The following is a 13,774-nucleotide window of genomic DNA, read 5'->3' on the forward strand; positions in this document are numbered from 1 at the left end:
GTGCATTTGTCTGATGTAACCTATAGCAAAACACTGTGTAATTTAAATACCAGCTTCACCCACGATGGGCCTCTGGTACGGATTAATATTCAGGGAATGTGTCTGGGCATCTTTCCTATTTAACCTGGTTGAACATTAGGAACATTATTTTCAGAACTCTTTCCTGAATGTTTAGGCATAAACTGTTCTAAGAGAAACATATAGACAGTTGCCACTTACTTAAACCAGTTTTGTAGAAATTACACATGGGGATTTTAAGATGGCCTTCATGTGTTTTAGCAAAACTCAGCTTACATAGTGCTCTGAGGCACAATACAATCAGATGCTTTTTCTTGTACAGCTGAAATATGGGGAGGAGGAGGAGGTGTGTGTGGGGTGTGTGTGTTCCAATATTCCAATAGATTTGCATATCTTTACAGAAAGAACTACTCTTCTGAAGCAGCAGGTAAGAAAAAGAATATGGGTAAAATATTTGGAGAGGAATGGGAGAGGACATTTAATATATTTAATCTTATCTCTTATTATACATTTTTCTACATTAAAGTCATCAGGCTGCAAATATATTCTGCTACAAAGCTTTGTGTAAGAAACATCTCTATAAGAAAATACATCTCATAAAACATTTGCTGTAAATAAATTATCCATGTTTTGCAAGAGGAGAAAGGGGGTAGACCAATGATAAGAACTAAAACCTGCTGATAGCCCATTTCCACAACCCTCGCTGTTCACACACTAGGTATCATTTTCTTGTACAGGTAGTCACAACGAGAGCAGTAGAGCTCTTCTGCTATGCGCTGTGTCACTGTAAACAACAAACAGTTGCAAAATTGGTTCCTGTACTTTTTAAATATCTTGAAATTATGCAATTTCTGAGCTTTATTCCCATTTCAACTACACTGAACTCTGAAATAAGCAGAGTTCCAGTGGTAGGATTTCAAGATAAAACTCTGACTAAGCCTATTAAAAAGTACAGTTTTATTGACCTAGAGCAATCACTCTAGGTCAATAAAAACTAACTCTAGTAGGGAAAGAAGGGTGTGAAAATCTCTTCTTGCTTAGATTCCAACGAAAGAGAAAGGCAATGTAGATGAGAAGTCAGAGTCAGGTGGTGTACCTAAGCTACAGCTTTAAAATAACCACTGGTGGAAAAAGTTGTCGGGTATGGGTAACATGGTCTTCAAAGTTAAACTACATACTGGTCTACCCGCATTGTTCAGAGCTGATTGATTAAACAGAAAAAAGTCCCTTGTATTACAAAACATGAAAATGGGTAATTATAAATGGGTAATTACAATTTAGCAGTAGGTCAATTATAGAAGCAGACTTCTTTAAAGAAATATCAGTCTCTTTACCGATGTCTATACAAAGGAATACTTGCAAATAAGTAAAACAAAAGAAGTTTGAAAAGACCTGGGAGACAGGTCAAGGGATAGAGACTGTTAAACAGTACACAAACAATGTAGAGTTATCAGCTGTTTCCACAGTCCATGTACTTCCATCATTCCTGGCAGAACAGTCCAGATAGAGGACATCAAGTTCAGGCTGAATACATGCTGGAGGCTGGTATGCTGTGGCATCGCATGATGTTTAATAAGTCATTTGAGGTTGTACCATCTTCTTACAACCTTTTCTGCAGGAGAGGAGGTGCTTACAAGAGCCAAGTCCTTTTTCTTTGCTGCCACTAAGAAACAAATCAGCTATACTTCTGCAGAGTGCCACCAGTAGCCTCTTGCTACTAACAAAATGTAAAAATTTGAGTTCGTAGCAGTATGCTCTAAACACCTCAACAACTGTCTACATCTAACAGCAACAGTGAAACAACTTCATAGCTCTTCATTTTAGGCACTTCAACACTGCTATTTCTTTTGGAAAAATCTATAATGCAAGTAAGGCTTAGGCAAGGAAAGTATATTTAGGACTAATGAGCAGCTGCCTTTATATAATTCTGGATTCAGCATGCACATATTTGCTTCATCTGTTCAACCCAATGTATACTAGCAGTAAACTGAGGCAAATACAAGCGATTAAGTGCCATACTATGATATGGATCTACATAAAGCATTTTAATTTATCTATGTATAGGAAACAAAACCCTGTTTAAATGCCTCCTCTTAGAAACTACTGCTCTCTTGAAATCTTGAGATGGCAAGTTTTCACCTCTTTCACAAGGGCCTGCAAAACACAGAGCACTCTTGTCCTGCAGGAGTGCTTTCTTTGCTGAAGTATCAGCCCTGAATGACAAGGGCATGCAAACATTCACAGTAACTTTATTTCCATTTCTCACACTTGCGATGTGGCCAATATTTGTTGACAGATAAGTCTTCCTGGCATGCACTGCTTCCTATAGGAGTACAATGTATACAATTTATTTAGCAGTTATTACCACACTGGAAACCCACTGTTGTAGCCCTAACACTAACCCCCTGAAACATCACAGGACAACGTGGCAAGTTAAGTGACATTAATTTCCACTGTACTTATTTGCATACTAGCCTTTCCCACAAACTGTAGAAGTTATTTACAGAAAAGCTGCACAGTAGGAGAACTCCAGCTGCACTTGTGTTTACGAGCAGCTCAAATAGAAATGCATTTGGGGTGACTTCTGCTCCTATCCTGTTACTTTAGCTATTCTGCTTTCATTTGCAGTCCTTATTTCCCACCGTGCCATAATGCATTAAATACCTAAAGCCACAGTCACTTCATACTACCCTCACAATCCTCATTCAGATTTTCTGGCACACATGAAGTCTTGATTTAGAAGAGGAGGTCGCATCTTTCCATACTTTGCAAGACAGCCCCTTGGCACAGTCACATCGTTGGAAAATCTCCAGCCCATGGGCCCCTTTCTTGCGCTGTTTGGTGCACACCTCCCCCTGATGCAACACAGGCTTGCAAATTTTGGTCCAGAAATGTCGAGCACAGCAGTGTCCCTCAATACAGTCTGATGACCGTAGACAGGGATCGCCTTCATGTCCTAAAAAGAAAAACCAAACTATTTTACCTCATGGGAAAACATGAAAGCACAGATTCAGTGCAGACTGATGCAAACGAAGCTCAGAAATAGGAGAGATTATATTTCCATCTGTGGCTATTTGAAGGATGCATACACAAGAGAAGATATAAATTAGGACGATTCAATGGGGTAATTAATGGGACATGCCATGAGGCTTAATAAGGAGAAATTCATCTACAGGATTGTAAGCAGAATTACAAGTGCTTAATTACATGACTGCTAATATAGGAGGATGTGCGCAATTTTGCACAACTGAAAAAATCATTTTTTGGCCACCTCTGACTTTGTGTCAATGAAAAAGAAAGCAGACGCTATTTCAAACACAGGAACTGTTGGTTGATCTTACATCACTTTTTGAGTCATATTGTGAATTCTCATGATAGACATCCTCTCCCTGTGAAATTATGGCCTATTTCTGGTTTGCATTTCTGTATCTTAACAGCAACATGATTCATAACACAAAGGAACAAACTAAACACAGTTTAGAGCAAATGTGACCTTACCTTTTATGTGTGACAGCTTGGAGCGTGGCCTTCCTAGGTTTTGCCATCCCAAATCCTTGCTAGCATAATGACCATTCTTCTTATTGCGTGGCCCTTCTAGAGCAGGGATGTGAGGGGTAAGGATGCTTTCAGTTACTGGTATGCAAATACCTGCAATGAAAACAGTCAGTCAAGGATTTGAACAAGAGGAAAAGCTACAGACACGTATACATAGACTATGATCAGGACCAGGACCAGGACCATGAAAGTGCTGGGGCTTGGCCTTAGTGACAACCCGGATATAACGATTCCTCTGTCGCTGACCCCCAGAACCCAACTTCACCACATCTCTGCACCACTCACTGTCAGACAGTCTCACTGTCACTCTGGCTTTATGGTCTGAACACAGGAAGAATTATTCTCTCTCCGGTCTCCAGGGAAGGGATGGGAATATAAACAGTATGGTTGTAACCACTCCCAGGGAGAATAGATCGATGACTGATTAAGTCTCTTTTGCTTGAGTTCTGCACAGTCTTCTAGCGAATCAAACCATATTGAATGAAGTGCTGTGATTTCAGTCAGCAGCAGCATTTTTGAGCTTCCCCATCCCAAAACAGGAAAAGGTCCGGTAGTACACAAGCCTTAAATATATAAATATTAGTAAACTAAATGGAATAGAACAAAAAAGAAAATAAAGTTTTCTAGGTTTAGAAAAAAGAAGCTCAGTCACCCAGGAAAAAAATACTGTTGCTGGGAACACTCAGCGAAATAGATGCTATCAAAATGCTGATTTTAAGGAGGAAAACAAAGAAATGCCTGTTGTACCATTGTTGCAGCGGTTCCCAGGGCAGCACATGCCATCTCTGTGGCAACGCTTCTTCTTCCTCCGGCACATCATGCATGCAGAAGTTGCTTGATGAGGACTGTGACAGTATCTCCCAACTTCACATTCCTTATCATTGGTACAAGGATAGGCCTGGTGGGTAAAATAAAGGTTTACAATGAAGCACTCCTTAGTACAAGGCATGTATGCAGCCTATTTAAAAACAAAACAACCAAAAAACAGCATCAAAACCCCAAAAAAGAAACCAATGGTTGGGATACCATTCACTGGGGACAGGGGATGCAGGTTGCAATGCTTCACTGCAGCCATATAGCGGTCTTTAAGCTCATGCTGCTAGTGAAGATGTATCTGGTTAAAGAATCAGGGAAATAGAACCAGTTCCCTCTTGGTTTCATCTTTTCTTGCCTCAAATATATGTTGGCATCATATTTTTGTGGGTTCAGGCCTCTGTTTCCTAGGCAAGAGCTTAGAACTCCAAAGTGAGGTATAAGCAGAGTCAGAAAACTCCTCTCAGTGAGTAAAAACCCTGAAACACCCCTCCAGTATGCAACAATTTAAACTCTGAGAAGGTGTTTTCCTCTGATAGTTGTCAAGCATACTGATGAATAACAGGTTCTCTGTTCTCATTGTGAGCATCTACACCACATTGGTACAAGGTCCTTTGTAATTACACCAGTCCCCACTGACTTACACCTGTTGGACTCCTTGGAAGTGAACAAACATTACTGGTCAGCATTTCACTTAGATAACCTTTTCTTCATTTATGGGCTTAGTATACTCTTTAAACTTGTCACCTGCTAAACAACACCCTATGGTATGCAGCATGAAATATATTATAAACTGTCTTGCACATATAATTCCCTATAAGCAAAGGCACACATACAATTCTCTTACATTCATCAAAACCAGCATTACTTTACATGAAAACTGACTCTTAAAAAAAGGGTGTGAAAGCACTGTATTGTCCCATAAAGAAAGAAAAGTTTATTCCTACAAAAGGAAAAGACATGATGCTTTATGGAGACAAAACAACACACTGCCACATTCCAGGATAGTTTCCACTGACTCCCACACAGCTATAACTATGCTCTCTGTCTGCATCTAATTTTACTGCCTATTAAATTAATCATAGATCTTTTTCATTCCTCAAAATTATACTTGAGGAATTTGTTTAGATAAAAAGATGAGAATAAATTTGGGCACTTTCTGGAAAATCATGTTTATACTTCCTCAACTAATTTTCTCTGTCATTTTAAAATGAAAAGTATTTCTTTTACTGTTTTCAAAGTGACTCTTGCAATTATTTACCGCAAACAAAATGCTCAATGGATTAATTTTCCATGTAGGCTGATTAGGTTTCTAATAACATTTTAAATCAGAGCTTGATTATATTGTTCTCAGAAAATACAAAGTTGGAGGCCATTGAGAATTTGCTCTGAAAATTGTTCTTTTAGATAGAGTACTTCTTGTTTCTCTATCTTTCTGCTGTTCTTTTGAGATTCAAAGAAACAAGTGGTCTTATGAAAAAACCACAAGCAAGTTTCTCTAGTGCATTAGTGAGAGGCAGAATCATGCCATATCCCATGTGATTTCATTAGTTTTCTTTGTCAAAATTTACTTTACAGTACCAAAGCTGCTGGCTGGGTATTTCTCCCAAGTGCTGCTGCCCACTACTTCTGCCCTCTGAATATACATCTTTGAAGAATAACTTCAGAGTGCAGCTGTCTGGAGTAACCTGATGTATGTGTAAGTTTTTCTCCCTTAAGAATAAACATTTCCTCTTGAGTTCATCCTCGCGAGGATGAGCATCAAAGAAGGCCAGATCTTTTAGCTAGGAGCAGCAATAAGAGACAAATGCAAGCACTCACCCGTTTGGTACTCTTAAGGTATAAATGGACTCTACTGATTTCAGCAAGGCAGAGCAAAAGGGCTCTCCCCTCAATCTCATCACTCCTTTCCCTCATTTTTCCAGAAAGAAATCATGAACACAGACTTAGAGTTTATAATACAGTTACCTTAAAAGTAAGGCTTCCCTATCTTGGAGGAGAACTTACTAAACTAAGGATCTTCCAATGCAGAAAAGCAATTTTATACAGACCTGTGCATGGTTATACTGAGTTTAGAAAATACTAACACTGCTAGCTGGGGGAAATGTAAATAAAAAACAGATGGACTAGCTAAAACCTGGAGATGAAGGCATTTTAGACCCTTGTCTGTCATCAGGTCCTTCATAACCGCATCTTTTTTCCAATATGGGCATGTGGTATACACCTGCATCTTGTCAGCAAGAAGCCTACTTGCAGTTTTCTTCTGGTTCCTAAAATAGCTTTAAAAAAAATAAATAATTAAAAAAACACACACACAAAAAAAACACCCACCAAAAAAAAAAAAAAAAACCCAAACAAAAAAAAACAAACAAGAAACCAACTAAATAGTTGCCTGACCCTGAATGGTGCTTATGAATACTCTCACATACCATATCTAGGGGCTGGTTTACTTTTAGCTAGTAGGCTGAGTGCCCGGGAAACGATATTTATAATATGCATCTAATTGCCAACTCTCAGCTCTGTCTCAGAATGGTAAAGGTAACAGAAGTCTATTTTGATGTTAAAAATTACCAAGGGAAGTGCTGTAACTCTGCCTTTAGTGCCACTCTAAAGTCCCATCCTAAAGAAAGATGAACTTTTGAAATTAAAAAGCCAAAACATTGACCTACCTAAGGCAAATTACAGCAGTACATCAAAAATAATTTTGTGTTACATGTAGCTCAGCTAACAACTGGCAAGTCTATTCAAAACCCCAAAAGACCAGCTGCCAGCCAGCTATATGAAAAACCCTCTTGCAAATGCCTGATACCATCAACTGCCTTGATCTTTCTTCCAAAACCACCATCCACTTGATAGCCTAGCTATCAATCACAGGGAACTTGAAACAAAAATGACCACATAGCCTTGTGTCTGTCTCCTAGTCACTACACATTTATTGAAATAACTCCTGCTCCCAGCAAAATAATTTCTGTCACTGCACTGCATTCAGTATTAAACCACAAAAATAAAAATAATATAGTGTGTACTTAGCCTTGGATAACAGGGGGGTAAATGTGTTCATAACTATCTTGTTGGCAGTAGCTGAGACAATCTAGGCATAAATAAGTATATATATTTTTAAAATACAGGGTAAAGAAAACTTACTTGTAAAAACATACATGCAAACAACTGTCTATGTGTGAGTCAAGTGCAGTCAAAATCTCCTGCACCCCAATGCCTTACAGTGTCTTACATTTAGAGAATCGCAGAGAACATTTCCTATATACAATGCAAAGACACAGATCAGTCCCAGATGGAACAGGAAAAAGCAAGCTGTAAACCAGCTCCACTTCCCCAACAATGATAACTAATTCTACAAGACACATCATCCCTTCACATTCTTTAGCTATACATATCATTTTCTGGTTGTAAATCTCTATCCACTAAACACAGCTTTGATATCATGGGAAACCAGATGAAACTGAGATAAAATATGTAGCACTCCCTGAAGCTGCATTTAAACAATCTTATTTAATTTTTCTTTGCCCAGCTTACAGGCAATCAAGTCACCCATAGCGTGACATAAATTAGATTCGCCTGTGATAATGAGTCATATTTTCAGAATGTGTTGTCTGATTAAGAGCATTGTTTGCTGAGATGTTCTTTCCTCAGTCATTCCAATTATTTCTGTATCCTTGTATAAAAGATACTGTTGAATGTGTGTCCAAAAATGTACAGCAAAGATCTACTGGGGTTTTTCTGCAGAGTTGAAGGGTTCAGGCTAGATATTTAAATGGGTGCTGCTTATTCTGTGCCAAGATGTCTCCTGCATCAGTCCACCAACCTTTGCCAGCCATGTCATAGCAACACGTAAGTGTTAAACTTTTCTTTTTGAGAGAGAGAATATTGCATCTACATTCCTATCCTTCCAGAATTTCTGTTCAAAAAGGTTTCTGCCAAAGTGGATGACTGACAGAAGAACTAGAGAAAAACCATGCATATGAAGGAGGAGAAAAGTTAGGCATTTTTACAGCTAAAGAAGTCCATCCAGGTTATTGAGGCTCCTCTTTTTGCATTAACTTCACAGTGAGGCTGAGGAAGGGACTATCTAACTTCTGCGATTAAGTGGCTAGCACCATTCCCTTGATTTCAGGAGTGTGCAGGAGTGAGGTTTATTCTACCTTTGCCTTGCACTTTTGGCACAAGAAATCTAACTTAGCACCTTTTCTCACTTCAATGAGGTTTTCTTTATATTTGTTCTGGAGTCATTTGCTACACCACATATTTTATATGCTCATCCTGAACCACAGAGTTTCACTGCAAGCTGAAGCAATACTAAGTGGTAGGACCGTTGCGCTATGGAGTCAGTCAGTCTGAGTCTTTCTGTCTGGTGTTATAAAACGTAATGGAGAAGCACTGTGGGGGGACAGTAAGACAGACACTATAATGTGCTGAAGTGTGAGTGAGTAGACTGATGGCAGACACACTTTATTGAGCTTTGGGAGATAATGGCTTGAATTTCAGTATGGCCTTCAGCAAATTTTTGAAGACGATATTCCCGGCTAGTGTCTTAGTCACCAGGCTCTCATTTGCTCATATTATGATGTGTCATTTGTCTTTATGCTGAACCTACTCCACTCTGTACTAGCTAACTATGTCAGAGAAAGGCAGGAAGAGTCACTGGCATTTTTACCTAGGCTGTCGTCACTTATCCAGCACAAGCAGTCCTAGACACTGCTGGCTTCAGACCCACCTTCAATGCTGAGAAGACCTCTTCCTAAACAAGTGATTTGGTGGACAGATATCAGTAGTGAGTCCCCAGAAGTAGTTTACTTATTTTTATTTAAACACATCATAAAGTCCAAGTGAGGAGTTTGGTCTGGCAGCAGATCGTGGCTACTCGCAGAAGAACAGCATGGAGGTTATTCATTACCTCTTCACTGTGTTTTGTGAGCTGTACTCCAAAAGAGAACTAAGGTACCACATAAATGACAATATCACTGCAGTTACTGTACTGGACACCCAGCTAGCTTCTGTCTCATACAATCATCCCCTGATGGTACTGGGGGCTGACCTGAAGAACAGGAGAAAAGTCACAGCCAGTTGTACAGCCACAAAGCAGTCCTTTACCACTGTCTCTCACCTTGCAGAGGCAGTAGCTATTGCAAAGGTGAAACAAGTGGCTCAAAACACATACATTAACCCAGGAACGGTCTTGCTTCCTGGCTACCAGTGTGTTAGAAATAAAATTTAAATTACTGCTCACAGTCTTGTACACACAGAATCCCTAGTTATTAATAACTTATGCAAATACCTGTGCCACTAGGTTATGCTATCACATCCAGAAAAAATGTCTTTCTCTACCGTCAAAAGACTTTTCTTTTACATCACACCTACATGATCTTTTATATTCACACCACACCTGTGAGACACCTTACCACAAATGGATTGGTACTGCAACTGTATTTATTACTCACTTGTTACTTAAGCAAAATAGTTATTCTCTCTGCTTCAAGTAATTATTCTTTTATAAATTTTAACATAATGACTGTAAAGGAGATGGAAGCTTACCTCTCCATAGCCAGGTGCTAACTAGATGATCAAAGCTGGCCTGAACAATGGGCAAGAGGACAGAGTTTCCACTGTCCACATAAGATACGAACAATAGAGCTTGTTTGCCCTTTAGTCTAGGGACTTTGCATGTTGCTTAATATTCCACAGCCATCAGGCATGATGAAGCAACCCAACTGGCTCACTCATGGTGAGAACCTCTCCTTTCTGTACTGCTTTGGACAGGACGGAACTGTCTTTCTGAGCAAGGACTCAGTCCCCATAGAGCAAACATATGAAATAGCCACAGGGGTGCCAGGTCTGCTTTTGCTTTTCTCTCTCTCTGAAGAATTAGTTAATCCAAAGTAAAAGCATGCCAATAAAATAGGAAATGGAAACATATGCTTTAACCAAATAGCCTGCTGTCGAGACTAATTACAACAAACGCAAGTCATTGTTTGGCTCCTCATTTGGGCCCAATTCTGTGCTGGGATCTCAAATCTGTTTTAGCTTTTATCATATCAACATTGGTGGGACAATTGCGTGCAACACGTGACCTGTAGAGATAGATGAATATATCGCATGTAGGATTTGTCCCACTTGCCTCTTTGGAGATAAAATGAAAATCCTCTCTATGGAAGTCAAGGAGAAGACCTAACACCATCTCAAAGGATACAAATCTTTGTAACAGTGGAAATAAGAGCTCTTCATTCAGAATCACAATAAATGCGATAAAGCAAAACCCAGAGGGGAAATGAAAGGTTTTTAACAAATGAACAAGCAAACCAAACTCTCAAAAATTTGTGGTTGTTTTTCATTCTGTGAGGCAATCAAGCTACTTTCTAATAGCTTTTAAAGTGTGTTCAGACAAATCCATATCTAACTGACAAACTTCAGCCTAGCTTTCTGCAGATACACTGAGTTGTGGATTGGAAATTACTGTCCTTTACTACTATTTTGTTTTTAATCCCAAATGAGAAAAGAGTTTATCAGCAGCCATCTGGAGCAATGCAGTTTTCCCACAGCACTGCTGATGTTGCTTTTTTCTATTCTTAGCTCAACACAAGCATGGATGATAGCAAGGGATCTCACAGTGCACAAGCAGAAAGCCATGGTTAATTTATCCCAGGGAGGAAATCATGCTGTGCTCTCAGACAGCTCCAGACATGGATCCTGTCTCAGACTGATCTCACCAGAAACTCTCAACTCTCAGTGACTGCTGTGGCACAGACCATTCCTGAAAGCAAAACTCACAGTAGTTGCAATGAAACAGATTTACTCCCTTCAGTTGCAATAACAAGTTTAACCATTCAATTTTTCCCACTGAACCTCCTCCTTCTTAAAATAATACATCTCTGACCCACTTCTTTGCCAGACCCAGAGAGAAAAGCACCATCTCCTGCCTCTAGATTAAGCACATTTACTTTCTTCTCTTTAACTATTCAACTTCAAACAGTTCTGTTCATGAGGTCTGATTCACAGAGTGCTACATCACAGATACAAATACTGCAGCCTCCAAAGATCATTCTTTCAAACTGTGTGGCTAATGGCCCCAGAAGCCTGCATTATTAATACAATAAATATCTGTATTTCAAAGTAATACTCAATCCACTGCTAGACCACCAGGGGATGAGCATTTCTAACACATACAGTAGTTCACCTCTCGTGATTTGCTACAGCCAAAAAAACCCCAGATCTTAACAACCAAAAAACAAGCTTCATTGAGGTCCCTCTGAACCAACAAGGTGACAGGACTCATGTGGGTCCTGACTCTGCCTTTCTTTGTCCTAGCAAAAATGCCGTGGAGAAGAACTTCCTGTCGTTCAAGCAGTAGGCAGTTGAGCCGAGAGCTGTGCTTATCGGGAGCACATAACTGCACCTGGCAGAGACAGACACCTTAAACGCAGGAGCTGTGTTGCCCTGTTGTGCCAGCCAGCGTGGTGCCTCTTCAGAGCAGACAGAAAGCTTCCAAAGACTTTTTCTGTATGAAATCTCACTCACACTGTGACCCTACGTGATCTCCTGATACATGTGGTAGATTTCAATGAGCATTTTAGGTCTGGAGCAGAACCTCTTATTCAATAGCTTAGAATTCAATCCCTTTTCTTACAGAGCTACCTGCATTTTGTATCCTACTGGGGGTGGTAGTGTCTATTTAAAGCTGACCTTGGCTTTCAGGAAGGCATAGAGAAGATAATCTGAAAGACGGCAAATGACCAGTTAAGTTCTTGGATAGACAGTATTATCTGAACAAGATTTGCCTTAATTTAGTGCATTTTACATGCATTATGGAAGTATAAATTCAAAGGTTGAAGGCATTTAAAGAAATTCACAAGTTAATTCAACTTAATTCACCTTCAATTCTTCATCTAGGTAAAAACCTGAAATGAATTATATTTCCAAATGACTTTAAGGACAGCATACTATGCCCAAAATATGCACAGATACATGTTGTTTATACCAGAGAATAACATAAAACTACCACCAGGGCACAGCATATACACTGTAGTCTCCAAGACAACATATCTATCGGTCTTCCTGTTCTATCACACCTTTAAGGCAAACTGTTAACCTTATGTCCATTTTGGTGTTACTCTGCTGAATCCTGCCGTTTCAAAGGAAGGATACTGTTTCCTACCCCACATACAGTGTGCATACATAAGTGCTGAAGTTTTCTTCCCTGCCTTTATCACGACCATAGGATTACATGGCAGCGCTTCCTTCTCAACATTTGGAAAGACCATGAGCCTCCTATGCTGCTTGATTATGAAGGAGACTTCCTGCTCCATAGAAATGGTACCTCACAGAATATGTGATTAAAGAAGGTTCAAAAGTTTGGGGAACAGTCAGTTTGAACCCAAACTTTATTGAGTTTGTCTCAATGTGTATGATTCATATTGTCTAGTGAGCTACTAGCAGCAGCAATAAAGCAGAGATTATCAAAACAATGTTAGGTAATCTTTAAAGTCAACAACTAAATCAGTATAACAGGAAGCCTCTAGGTCTTCATTTTACATCATTTTCAAATGCATTACCAATGACTGCTCAAAGAATAAAGGTTTGTTTACATGCACTTTGTTCTGTGTCCAGCCTTTTCAGCAGACTTTTATCTCTGCCTTTTCCCCACCCCCTTTCTGATGGTTTTGCTTTTTAGTTTTGTCTCTAATTAGCTATCTATCATCTGTTCCAGAGTGAGGTTCTTCTGGCTTTTTGATCAACATGCTTACTGCAATGGATGAACAGTGGGTTACCAAAACCGCTTTTCCCTCTGGATCTATTAACTCTAGAAGTATGGTGGTTTTATTAATCTAAGAACACTATCCAGATGGAAACAGCTAGCAGATCCTACGGCTCACAAAACACCAAGCATTAAACCATCAGATACTCAGATATTGTAGTTGAGAGTAGAATAACACTGCTGGGAACTGGCAGTATGTTACTGTTTAACACCTGGGTCTGAACATCCCCACATCATGATATGCTTTCAAGGTGGAGCTTTTATTGGGAGCCATCTCTGGAGGCGTGTATTCACAGCAAAAAAAAAAGAGATGACAGCTTTACCTTCTGTAATGTAGCTACTAAGGAAGTAAACTTCCTTTGCTTTTAAATGTTCGCAAAATCTAGAAAAAGCAAGGGGGAAAACCTTGTCTTATTGAAGTCAGTGCAAAAACTCCGTCTGTCTGCTACAGTGCCTGGAGACAGAGTGCTCCCAGGTTATAAACATTTGTGCAGCATCTGCGGTCCTTATCTTGGAAATGATTCTTAGGTATTTCTTGCAGAATACACTTTGTATTGCAGAATACAAAGTATTTAAGACACCAGTTTTCAAAGTGCAGTTTCTCTGGCCCTCATATTTAAA

At 39.5% G+C, this 13,774-nt stretch overlaps 1 protein-coding gene across 1 annotated transcript in view; it reads right to left on the minus strand.

Annotated features, from left to right (window-relative positions):
• Positions 1 to 1,439: 1,439 nt before the first annotated feature.
• DKK2 (dickkopf WNT signaling pathway inhibitor 2) overlaps positions 1,440 to 13,774 on the minus strand; it is a 42,963-nt gene continuing 30,628 nt past the window's right edge. Inside the window, exons 2-4 of the mRNA XM_061478296.1 lie at positions 4,321 to 4,471; positions 3,517 to 3,666; positions 1,440 to 2,974 (exon numbers count right to left, since the gene is read on the minus strand). Coding sequence (XP_061334280.1) covers positions 2,724 to 2,974; positions 3,517 to 3,666; positions 4,321 to 4,471 — 552 coding nt within the window. The 3' untranslated portion in view covers positions 1,440 to 2,723. The remainder of the gene's footprint in view (positions 2,975 to 3,516; positions 3,667 to 4,320; positions 4,472 to 13,774) is intronic.

Source organism: Pezoporus flaviventris, unplaced genomic scaffold, assembly GCF_033815535.1.
Source record: "Pezoporus flaviventris isolate CSIRO_AGI_PZ_B2104156 unplaced genomic scaffold, CSIRO_AGI_Pfla_v1 ptg000002l, whole genome shotgun sequence".
Lineage (NCBI taxonomy): Eukaryota > Metazoa > Chordata > Aves > Psittaciformes > Psittacidae > Pezoporus > Pezoporus flaviventris.